This window comes from Ixodes scapularis, unplaced genomic scaffold (assembly GCF_016920785.2).
Source record: "Ixodes scapularis isolate PalLabHiFi unplaced genomic scaffold, ASM1692078v2 PGA_scaffold2__306_contigs__length_199485367, whole genome shotgun sequence".
In the NCBI taxonomy this organism is placed as follows: domain Eukaryota; kingdom Metazoa; phylum Arthropoda; class Arachnida; order Ixodida; family Ixodidae; genus Ixodes; species Ixodes scapularis.
Genome location: NW_024609857.1, coordinates 141,508,565 through 141,520,921, shown reverse-complemented (window position 1 = coordinate 141,520,921; position 12,357 = coordinate 141,508,565). Strand labels below are relative to the sequence as shown.

The 12,357-nt window shown below is 44.4% G+C and overlaps 1 protein-coding gene across 1 annotated transcript in view; it reads left to right on the top strand.

The window, feature by feature from the left end:
* The window catches only part of LOC8040965 (sodium-coupled monocarboxylate transporter 2), a 107,084-nt gene that overhangs the window by 69,627 nt on the left and 25,100 nt on the right, over positions 1-12,357 (top strand). Inside the window, exons 11-13 of the mRNA XM_040208187.3 lie at positions 3,585-3,652; positions 6,428-6,514; positions 8,179-8,345. Of these exons, the coding sequence (XP_040064121.2) occupies positions 3,585-3,652; positions 6,428-6,514; positions 8,179-8,345 (322 nt within the window). The remainder of the gene's footprint in view (positions 1-3,584; positions 3,653-6,427; positions 6,515-8,178; positions 8,346-12,357) is intronic.

Genomic DNA, 12,357 nt, shown 5'->3' with positions numbered 1-12,357 from the left:
AGTCTCGCGATGATATACGGCAGCTTAATGAGATGTTGGAGCACATGACTGATAAAGAACAGAGTCGTGAAGTAAGGTCCCAAAACAAGTGCACGTAAAACCTAAGGTAACATTAGCCTCCCGAGGTAGTATCTCGCGGCGTTTCGAGCTGAGGCAAGCTGATGCCGAAAAGTGATTTATATTAGGATTTATAAAATCTTCGTTTGCCCTGCGCGGAATCTATGTATAATTAGGAATATCATTTTATGCATTTCTATGCATCTCTTTTTGCAGTAAAGCGTTGTGTAAGGGATTATTTAGAAAAAATTGCGTGTCATCTCCTTATTTCTGCCCATTTCGTGCATTTGCCTTCCGATATATCATGTGACCACAGTGTTTTTTGGCATAGCCTGCAACCCAGTATTTTACACTGCAAAACAGCTAACAAAAGCACGTTGCCGAAGACTCAACAGCTGGCGTATTTTCGAGTATCCTCCTTTCGTGTCGGTCTCAGGCGGTTATGTGAACTTCATAAAGTCAAATTTATCGATGATAATAAAAATATACTTAATTCCTGTCTGACTATTTGGCAGCATAAATAGAAGATCCTCACCTCAAAGATATATAAGTAAATGCACCTTTAAATTATCTGAAAGATGTTCTGCAAATCTTTTTCGGCGCTTTTATCCTCTATAGACACGTTATAGGTGATTTGGAAAAGCTTTAAATAATTTTTTTTTATTTTGAAGCTTATTTAAATACCTATATGTTCCTTATAAGTATTTAACTTCTCAAATATATAGAAGTTTATTATCGCCTTTTTTATATGTTTTTATTATCGCCTTTTTTTACTGGAACGAATGGTGGAACTATGACGATTGCACACTTAAACTCTCAGAAAGTGTCCGATTAAGTAGCTTCCGAACTGAGTAGAGTACGAAATACCACTTTGTTCTATTTAACAAAAATCATCAATTAGCGAGGGTGATGCTCATTTGTAAATTAAATTGACCGGCATTTTGTCAAGAGCAAACCTCAACATCCAGGCTATGCCAGTTTATCCAATATAAGAAAATGTACACATGGGTAAGCACTGTTTTAGGTCAGATTCGATATCAGTACGAAGGTGCTCATAGATTAGAGTGAACAATTTCAGTCACTCCTTTTCGCATGATTCGTCGCCCGCATCATGGTGCTGAGAGCAAACAATGCTAGTTAGAAAAACAAGCATTGCGATTGTCGCTTAGTGTTTCTATAAAATATAGACTGGAAGGACTTGTCCCGTGACTTTCGTGACATTTTGAAAATTATATTGCCTTAAGCTCAGTCGTCTCGTCATCATATGTATACTGTGAAACGTATTCCGTAAAACACATTTTATGGCGTATATGGCGACGAGGTGCCCATTTCATGATTTTATTCACTGTAATTAATTCCTTAGTTCAAGGGCAAAACCACGATTCAACATCTGATACTGCGATACAAATTTGTACCAATAACGGGTATTTTAGGCAACCTACTTCACTTCGCGAAAACATTTCCATTTAGGTACAATGTATGTGACTCTGGTAAACGAAGGGATGTTGAGTCGTATAAACTCGGCGTGTTGTATGTTAATGTAGATTTTCTTTTCTTGTTGTGTAGGAATAAATAACAGAATTTTATAATTTTGGTACCTGAAAATAAAACTGGATTGAACAAACGATAAAAAAAAAAGAAGAAAACTATATACTGTAAACGACTTAGTTTTCGTGGGCTCAATATTTCGCGATTTAGGTCAAAGCTGAAGTTTTGGAATAATTCGCGGGTTGTAATTTTCTCGACCGCGGTGGAATCTCAATACAAATTTCAATGTGTTCACATTTTACCGAAATTGTTCGCGGGACCCATTTTTCGCGATTTGTAGGCGATTCGCGAAATTCTCAAGAATAGGTCCTCGCAAAATTCAGATCGTTTACAGCAGTTAGTTTCACGGCCTAAATAGTGCCTATTGACAGAACAACGCGGAAACTATATTCTCAATTTAGCGGTTCAAAACGGTTCGAACCGGTTCGAACCGGTTTGAACGGTTATTTTTTGCGCCCCGGAACTGAACCGGAACTGAACCGAAAGCCGTGAACCCGAACCCGAACCGAACCGATAAAAATATCGGTTCGACACTCTGGCGGTGAGCGTCGTTTTCTAGAAATCCCAAACCAAGCGACGCGACAAGCGACAGTGAAACATTTTCGTTGCTCGTAGCCGACTTTCGTCGCTTGACTCGTCGCTCGTCAAATCGCGTTTTTTTACTTGGAATTAAGACCTAAAATTTCAATGCGCAAGTTAACCAGTAAATGACGTATTTGACACAAGTACCTACTTGATAAGTCGAGTCCCTTTTTCTTGAGCGGGATTTTAGAGTTGGGAAGTGTAGAGCAGCAAATTTTGCAGTGAAGCAGAAGTTGCAAGCGCGAGCATGTTGCTTTGCATAAAGCGCGCGCTGCACAGATGTCTGCGCTACAGGCAGGTTAAAGCATCAGGTCGTATGGCTTCATGCGTACCTAACATACAATTTACACGCGCAAGTTTGAAGCACCGCGAGCTCGTGCATACCTGAAGCTAGGCGCTCGCGAAGCTGTCACGTCCACAAGCGATACCACGAGCAACATCATATTTGTATTTGACGCCTTGATTTCTTCAAGCTATACTTAGTTTCAGCTTCGGTCCAGACGCAGCCAAAGCTACAAGCGCGAGCTCCGGGCTTTCAGCATCCCTGCCAAGCACGCGTGCTCGTGCAGTGCAAGCACTGTTCTGGGCCACATGCTCGCGCTAGTAGCATCGGCTGCGTCTGGAGCGAAGCAGAAACGAAGTATAGCTGAAACTTGAAAACTCTACATCCAAACGCAACAAAGTGAGATTAAAAACACCTGACTCAAACACCCAAGGAAGCGTAGCGTGAGAACGGTTCGTGTTCCGTTTTTGCACTTCAGCAGGGAAACGTTTGCGCGGCTACGCCGCCGTCAACCGATAACGAGTACATTTCCGAATACGTGCCTTAATGCCAGACTTGTCCAGATACCCACTCTGCTTACAGAGGGGTACGCAGCAGTACGTTGGCATCGTGGGCAGGAATTGACTAGCGTCTACGGCCAACGCAGCGTATGCAGCGGCGCGCGCTATCCTGCAGCATGGCGGCTGCCACTAGTTGCTGTTGCCTACGACAGGTGGCGCTTTTTTCTCTGATCGGTCTATACTGCAAAACTTTTCCGTTCGGACTTCATTTACAAACTAACCGCTGAGTATTTTGAATTGCTTTATACGGTTTTTGTACTCTCCAGGTTTCTAGCTACATATTGGCACCATCTTCGCCACGGTCCGTCAATTCTACAAAGTTCTCTTGTTCATTAAGCACTTATCTGTTTGTTTCTTTTTTTGTTTTTTTTTTATAATTTTTTTTTTTTTTTAGAATTTTTAACTTTTAACCGCTTACTTGTCTTCAAAATCATATTTCTAGCCAGATATCTGTTTCATGCAACGAGGCCTCGGGTTTTGCGCTGTGACTGAAGTACGCCAGCTTCTTTCTGTAATGGCTTGTTTTCCTCTCCTTTTCTGGGGTCACGCGTCAGCTGCCGCCTACGGCCTCCTGTCCATATCCATAGCATTTCTGTCCGGAACTCTGCCATCAATAGTTCAGGTGGGTACTTCTCATAAAAAACTAAATGTGCGTACATAAGAATCGATACAAGCAACATCAAGGGTGTTCCCCCCAAAAGAAGGAAGGGTTTTTGACAGGTCCCTTGTTTCCCCGAGAGACACTTGAGACATGCTGCCAAAGCGCAGAACACCAAACGCAGTGCCCAAAAGCATTCTGGGAACTGACTGTATAGAACCGGCTATATTTTAAGTGACAGCTTAGGAGTTCACTGGAAACTCCTCCCACTTTTTTTCCATTGCAGCAGAGCGAGCGCTGGAGAGGTAATCGTCTCCTCTTCAGCGTTCGCTTTACTAAAGCATAAAAAGGGAGGAGGAACTTTCACTTTACTCTTAACTAGCTAATAATTATGCCACAACTCTCTCTCTCTCTTCTGGGTCACGTGGTAGATGCGCGAGAGCAAGGCGGGTTCCAAGTCCGTTGCGCGGTTGGGGCGTAGCCTTTTGAGAGTTTCGCAACTTGTTTATAGAGTTCACTTCAGTCTGTTCCCAGGGTCGCCGGAATCTCAGCTACACAGCTCTCACACGCAGTAAGCCGTCGCCAGATGACGTGAAACTCGTCGGGGGATTTTAGAGAGCTTACATGACAGCGTTTCCAACTCCTCGATCGGGGTCACGTGGTTCCTGGGCCGCGTTTTGCAGAACAAGCAGCGGGGAGGTGGCAAAAGCGTCGTTCGTCTGCAAGCGGCTCCGCCTTTCCGCCTGCTTTCCTCCTCGCCACCCGACAACGCAGCGCACGCGTACTTGCGGCAAATCTTCGCCGTAGGCGTCAGCCTTTAAAATGGCAGGCACTCGCCATGATGGGAGATGAACCTTCCTTTCAGTCTAGACTCTCTAGGTGATTTGAACCTGCAAATTGAAATGTCGTGGGTCGAAACTTCGTAATAGCCAAAAAAAAAAAAAAGAAAGAAAAAAAGTAAACGTTGCACACAACGAGCACCAAAAATCGACCGTAAAAGGCAGTGGTTGTATTTTTTGTCTCCTTGAAGGTGACAAAGCATTCGTATTTCGAAGTCCTAAATCTGATTTTTTTTTTTTTTTTTGTAACGTTAATTTAAAGGCGCTGTGCAACGGCATTGGGTAGGAATATTTCTTACTTTACACTAGCTTCCTGGCACTAGTGGGACCCGAGAATACTCGAACGCAACACCACAGCCCAAGAAGCGTCTTCGTCGTGGAGGAATTCAAGGGATAAATGCGGAGCTTTCTTTCAGTCTCTCCTTCCAAGGCCGCCTTTTGCTCCTTCGCGAAATTTGATGACGGAGCTGTGGGGACAATGGCAACAGCACGATCCCCGGGAATGCGTCATCGAGCTTTGCGTTGACGATATTCAAATGCTGCTCACACAGTGGACGCGAAGACTGCGTACGCAGTCGATCTGGGCTCGTGACAATCGATGCCTCGACATGCATTCGGGTAGTGGCCCGTGTCCAATCGCTGCAACGACGACAATAGCCGAGCCATAACAATGTCTGGAACTCAGCTTGTGTCCTGTGCTTTGCCGACCCCAGCGCGTGGCTATGATCAACATTGGCGGCATATAATCGGCTCCAGATCATGTGGCCGCTTGTTCTGGCTGCGAGTTGAGGGGGTAAACGGTGCTCGTTTTTCTTTAATTTTTTTTCTGGAACTTCTGTTGCGTGGGGTGAAAAACGAACGCGTTTTTCGTAGGTCATTAACGTCGGGGATCCATTTTAAGTGGTATTTGCGCAATGTACAAAAATTTTGCATCGCCCCTTTAAAAAGAAACAAACATATAATGCTCAAATATGCTGCCTAACCCTTGAGGTGTGAAATTTGAATTTTATTTATTCATGCCAGACACATCAAAGGAAGTAACTATGATATGCAGTGTTCAGATCGTTTGTTTTGATTGAAATGAGCAGAGACCGTGTTTATTCGCGTTGAATCATACAGGTAGCAAGCGTAATCAGTGAAAGTGAAACAAATTATTCAGATTTATTTTCCGAGGCTCTCGCGTTTCCTGAATATGCTAGCGTACAATTTTCGAACAGAAAATAATTGGACGATATTGGACGACAGAACTAAGCTTTACTTTGCACTTGTTTAAGCTAAGGTCTAATTGGAACACTCGGCATCAGCTATGTAGGCAATTACCACCATTTATTTTCCAGCCTACCAGAAGCCTGTAGATTCGTAGAGTATCTGTTCGCGAATATGCGTTTTTAATATTAAAGTAATTTGAAAGTTTTTCAGTGTGTCTGGGTATTATTTTATTCGTGTAAGCGCTGAAACGAACCTATATGACTTAGCGTAAAAGCAAAGATGTTGTAATACGTTATTGAATCGGGCTATCGAGATAAAGGCACACTCATCCCACTTAGGTCCGAAGACCTACCATCCCAAATACTTACCTTAAAAAAAAAAAAAAAAAAAAAAACTGTCTGATAGGAGAGTAAACAGTGAAAACTGTTGTGACCGCGTGGTCGCTGACGAGATAGAAGCAGAGATAAAACCACGCCAGTTGAACACTGAAGGAAGATTGCCTTTAATCAGCCAGCTTAAGAAACGGAAACGGAAGCACCGCCCAACAAGACGGGTGGCGCCATCAATTGCAGGAAAGGCTCACTACAAGAACCGGCCATAACAAAATATACGTTTTCGAAGATCTTGGGGCCGTCAGCACCGAGCAATATTCCGTAATCCTTACAAACGAACACCTTCTATGAGGTGGCGAATGTTTCTAGGTCCCAAATATTGCTTAAACCTTGACGGGACGTCTCTCTGCACGTCACAGGCATCCAACAGTCTCGTGGGTGCCATGACGGGACCGCTTCTGGCCATCTTCTTTCTCGGGGTATTCTTCCCCTTCTGCAAGAAAAAGGTACTTTGTTTTCAATTTCTTGCTTTATTCATTATGTATTAAGAATATCAGAATCGTTAAGGAGGGCCCTCCCCAGAAATATCCCAGATTCTACCAAAAATGTATGATGCTTACTCCTCAAAGTTTGGATGCTTTTCTCCCGAAACTATCTTAAAAGATAAAAATACGTACATTGACTCTTTTTTTTTTTTAATGCTTAACGCTTTTTGGCTAGTTGTTCAGCATTTCGTAAAGCCTGATAAGTGAAACCCGATAAGTGTGGCCGCGAAGCTCTATCCTGATTGGTTAACGAAGGAGGACACTTGATTAGAAGGGTAGGTGAGGAGGAGCTCGGCCATTTGTGCGCACTGAGGGCGAGGAGCTCGAGAGTATGAAAGGCTCTGGAAGATCGCTAGGTTTATTAGCCTGATTAACGGTAGTATCGCTTCATTCCAGAAACATCAATCAACTGTACACATGGTGCGCGTTAAACTATATCTGATGAAGAGCACCGTGAGAGTATCGCTAATCGTTTGTCATTCTAGAACGTTTCACGTATGCAGAACAACTGCATAGCAATTCGCCATGCTTTTTTTTTTTTTTAATAATCTGTTAGACTGCACTAAAACAGCATAGGAGACAATAAAAATAATTCTGTGCCTGCGGGGCTTCGCTGTGGACCGCGTCTAGCTGTGCTTTAGCATTTCGACGTTGCTTCTATGAATGACATATAGTACATTCGCCGATTAGATTGAGACGAACCTCATTCCCTCACTTAACTATTGGTCGTAGCAAAACGAGTCACCTACTTTGGTTCTCTGTGCCTAGCCCTAACGCTCTTCACTGTTTCCCGGCGTCTCATGGACGCGACGAACACGCTGAGGTCAGCGGGCCGCCGCTTCTGTCGTGCGATGTCCTCTTCTGTCCACTCGTTTTTATAGCGAGGCATTGTGAAGGCGATCAGAGCACTTTCATCGTGCGTGTGTCTTCTAACGCAGGATGGATGAATGGATGGAAGGTATGGACGACACCCTTTGTGTAGGGTGGTAGTTAGCGCCAACTAGCCTCGAAACATTTACGCCCCTCCTCTTTAAATTTTGCGATTGGATGATTTATTAAAAAGAGGCATTTATTTTGCCTTCGCGGCTCAATCTCTCATTCGAGCATCTGCCCCACCAATTTCGTGCATTATCATCCGTCTCTAGACCTTCTCAAACCATCTTCCAACCACCTTTTTGTGATTGCAATCCTTCATTCTGTCGCTCTTCCATCGCCTCCGCAAAACCCAGCACTTCTGCCGTATTCGTTTTCCTTTCAGGGAGGGCGGAACGAAGCCTCGTGCACATCAAAGCATCATGTTCTAGCGTCTCGCTGTAACTATGGCATAAGGCATATACATGTATACGCCTTTAGAGTGTAATCCAATATGTCTTTGTCCTTAGCTCTCCCATTCTCCCCTCAAACTCTATATAATATTTCGACCCAAGAGGGTCGCGGTGTACCAAACAGCCTGAACCAGTGTGCCTAATGCGGCGAGCACATAGAGCGCCCCCGCGAATTACCAAACCCCTTTCCTACGTCCTAAGCGAACACTCAACTTCCCGTTGCCCAAAACGAACAGTCAGCACAATTATACACACAGGCACGCGTGTCCATCAAAATGAGTGAACTTCTCCCGCTTCCAGGGCGTGACGGCGGGCGCCTTGATCGGAGTAGCCCTGGCCTCGTGGCACGCCATGGGCTCCATAGCGTACCCCCGGGCGTCTTACGGACTACCGACCTCCACTGCTGGCTGCGTGGATTTCAACCAGACGCTGACTTCGGGATCTTTAGAAACACCACCGATACCCAAGTAACGCGTTTCGAGTGTTCTTCAATGAACAGTGGTAGTCAGGGTTGTTGATGGCATCCAACTCTATTCGCGACTCCAACAACTATAGGCGGCGCCACTCGTTATCCAAAATGGCGGTTATAGTGAGAGTCGGAGGTGCGTGCCGCAGTTGAGCCTGTCTAGAGTGCTGGCTTCACTGGGCGACACAAATTATGTCTGGTAATACGACGAAGCTAGGGTGTTTGAGAGCAGGTCACCTTTTTATCCTGAAAACAAAAACGGTGTTTAGCGTGATACTTACTCCAGGAAGCACGTTTTAAATCTGAAGTGAAACCGAAACTAACCTCTATTTTGGATTTAATTTGACGGTATAGGTTTTAATTTCGAATTCTTTCATAGCTCAAGATGTGTCTCACATCATAATGATTTGGTTAAATAAGTTGTTCGGGGAAACTATTTTTTTTTTTTTTTTGTGACATACGTGTTCGATTTAGGCACTTCAAATTATTTTGGAGATTTAAGTGTCCCTTTAAAGACGGGGTCTTTCATACACCTTAGAAGTTAGAGCTCACATAGAATATCGTAGTAGTTGAAAACAAATCAGTGTTGATATTTGTGCGTTCTCGTTGCCTTTTCGCGATCAAATAGTTGTGATGTGAAAAAATGAACTGTGGGTCTTTTAATTGGTTTGGGGTACCTGGATGATTCATTGCCTTAACATTATTTGGAGCGCAATCATAACAGAATAAAACAATTTTTTACACTATGCCCACAAAACGAATAAATGAATAAAAGCTGTTCTCACTACAACAAGCTAAAGACGAAATACGAGTCAGACAGCTGAAGTGGGTGTGTTTTTTATAGCAATGCGTGACGGGCATATGACTTCATATCGCATCCAGTGTTTGACTGTTTGCTCTGGAAAGACTATTATGGTTAAATGACGTATTTTTGTGATCGTAGCGTTACTGGCGTATTAATAACAATAGTATTAAAACTCAGATGATTTAATATGCAATTTTTTATTATTTAATGTAATTTATTGCTTATTACCTAATTTCAAACGCGCGAACAAGTGTGACAATCAAAAGTGTGCTAATTATCATTACTGGTGCCAACTACAGAATTTTTAATGACCAAGCTATAAAACAATAATCTAAAATCAATCAAAACATTCTCGCTAATCTGAGAAATCCCTGTAAAATTACATTAATTGTGGGTAAAGCGTATTTTGATTTCAATGTCGCGACCAGGGTGTAAGATAGACAGGTGGGGAAACGGCCCATAGAAGCCTACTGCAGCGCCGTGACCTGATTGTGTACTCGTCTGTTAGCGGGTACCCCCGATTTGCGACAGATGGCGCTGCGGCGAAAAGAAAAAAAGTTGGAATCGGATTCGCATGGAATTCTATGGTAGAGTGCGCAAAATAAAACGAGAGCACGACAGTTCTCCACTGAAAATCCACGAGAAACCATCTTCGTCAGTTTAGCCGGTCGCCACCGGTCACCCACCCGGAGTGAGAGTTCGTGATGCTCCAAATAGATGGCGCCACAAAAAAAAAAAAAAAAAAAAAGAGAGAAAAGCGAGGGGGACACAATCCGGTCGCTCATTTGGCTCTCGTTTCCCCACCTGTCTATCTTACACCCTGGTCGCGACTTTTGACACTCGGCAGGAGTTACAAAGTCGCCGCCAATATCCTTCCTGACCTAATGCCCTAAAATAAAAAAAAACAAAAAACATATATATTTTTTTAAAATTTTTAATTTTTTATAGCATTTAGTTACTTCATTTTTATGGTCCGTCGCTTTGCCAATCTCAGCCTTTCCAGTTTGAAGGAACGCCTACCTGCTTGCACGTCTGCTCACTGCAGCACGTTGCTTTGGCGTTCCTATAGGGTGCCTTCATATGAGCAAAGCGCACATGAAGGCTCCCTAGGCGTTCCAAGCCGGTGAAACAGTTGCGACTTTAGTATCGCGTATACGAGCAAACGCAAGTAATGTGTGTTTGTGTTAGCTTTACGTGTTTGCGCGTGCGCGGAGCTGAAAGTTTTGGCCTTGGATTGACGCATGGCGATGAGGCGCACGCACAACGTGGGGCACGCAACTCTAACGCAAACGCACAGCGCTTGCGTTTGCTTCTATACGCAACACTAAAGCTCTCTAGTAAGGTACAATCCCATACCGGCTGCAGCACTACGTCGGGACAGTGAAGAATGCTGTTTGCGTTCGGAAATGACAATTAGCGAGCCAGGATCGCGCGCAGTTCCGCCGCGCCCACTGCTCGGGAGAATCGGGGGACCCTCACCACAACCTCCGAGATCCCGAAGCGCGCGCGCGCGCTTCGGGTGATCTCGGAGGCTATGCCCTCACTATACTCTGTTTCACCTTGTGTTGTACCCCAGGAAAGACTACAAGCGCGAGCTCCTTGCTCTAGGGCACATCTCGGCGGCACAAGCTCTCGTGCACCAACACTATGAGCTCGCGCTTCTAGCCTTCGCTACGGTACAACATAAGGTGAAACGGAGTATAGAGCGCTTCCCTTTTCCGCCGCGGGAGGGCGAGAAACTAGCTGCAGAGACGCGAAAAGTCGGCCCTTCCTTGGTTTATTTTGCTTAGTTCGATGTATGAAATGAACATGCCCCGTTAAATTCACGGCTGTGTTCCGATGTATTGTTCTAGCTTCAGTCTTCTACACGTTACTCTAGAAACAAGTGATCGATTACAATATTTCTTGGTTAAAAAGTAATAAATTAGATTACTCGATTACTTGGGAAGAAATGTAAATGCCCGTTATATAAAAAAGTAACCGTAACTTTCGTGATTAGAGCAGTTTTTCAAAACTACACGTTTTACCACCTGCTTTTAAACTGGTCTTTTGTGGTGTTCAGTATTCGATTAGAATTACCCATCTTCTTAATTCACAAAATTTTGGTGAACGATATCCTACTGTTTGAGACTTGGTTCGAGGATATTTTGGTCAGGACAAAGGGTGCCATTAGAAGGGGGAAGGCGAAAATAAGAAAAACGGTTACATGTAATTTTAGTGCTTCCAAAAGTAATAAGAACACTCTTGCAATTACTTTTTAATAGATATATTCAAACAATTTCAGAATTACTCCAAAAGGTAATTGATCGTAGGCAATTTGATTACTTGTAATGAGTACTGCACGAATATGAAATAGCTGTAATGTGCGCGGAACTGGGATGTACGAGAAGACTGTTCGTTTTTTTTTTTTTTACATCTTTTTAATACGAAAGCATTAGCTGGTCCCATGGAGCGAGCTGACGTCATCAGTTTGAAGCTCGAAAACGGCACCTAGTTTCCCCGATCCCAAAGGAGCGAAGTTAAGCTGATGGTTTTCGCATTTGGTTTCATTGGCTGGCGCGCGTCGACGAGGCTCCCATTGGATGCCGCGCTCGTCAGTTTCCACGACCGCTCACCCCGTGGCGCTGTGTCTCCATCAGCGCGCCGTTAACACGGAGCGTCCAAGGTCAGCGTGCCCAGGTGAGGACGCGCGCTGACCGGCGACGAAAAGTACGCGCAGCAGACGAAAAAGGGAGCGGACGAGCGGCTTGCATGCTTTCGCATTCACAACTCATAAGAAGTGCTTAGGTGTATTTCGAACTTTGATTAGCCCACTCCGATTAATCAGGAGACGTCACGTTACGCAGTTTTGTCAAGCATTGTCAAGTCATGTGGCAAAATGTCTCATGACGTCACGGCGTGAGGTCATGGGGTAACGTGACCCGACGTCATACCATGTGGTCACGTGACTTCACGCTGTCAAGTCGTTGTGTCAGGTGACGTTACGTCACGGGAAGCAGCGTCACGGGGCGTGGTCACGTGACCTGACGGAAGGTTACGTCACCACTTCGCACCATAAGACATATGACGTCAGATCACGTGAAGTGCCCGTGCCGCGCACGCGACGGACGAACACGAACTCTGGGTTAGCTCCCGTTGGAACGCCATTCTGTGTTACAATGGGATAAGGAAAGGAGCGTGTAAGTCGTATTAAACTTAATTTTGTACC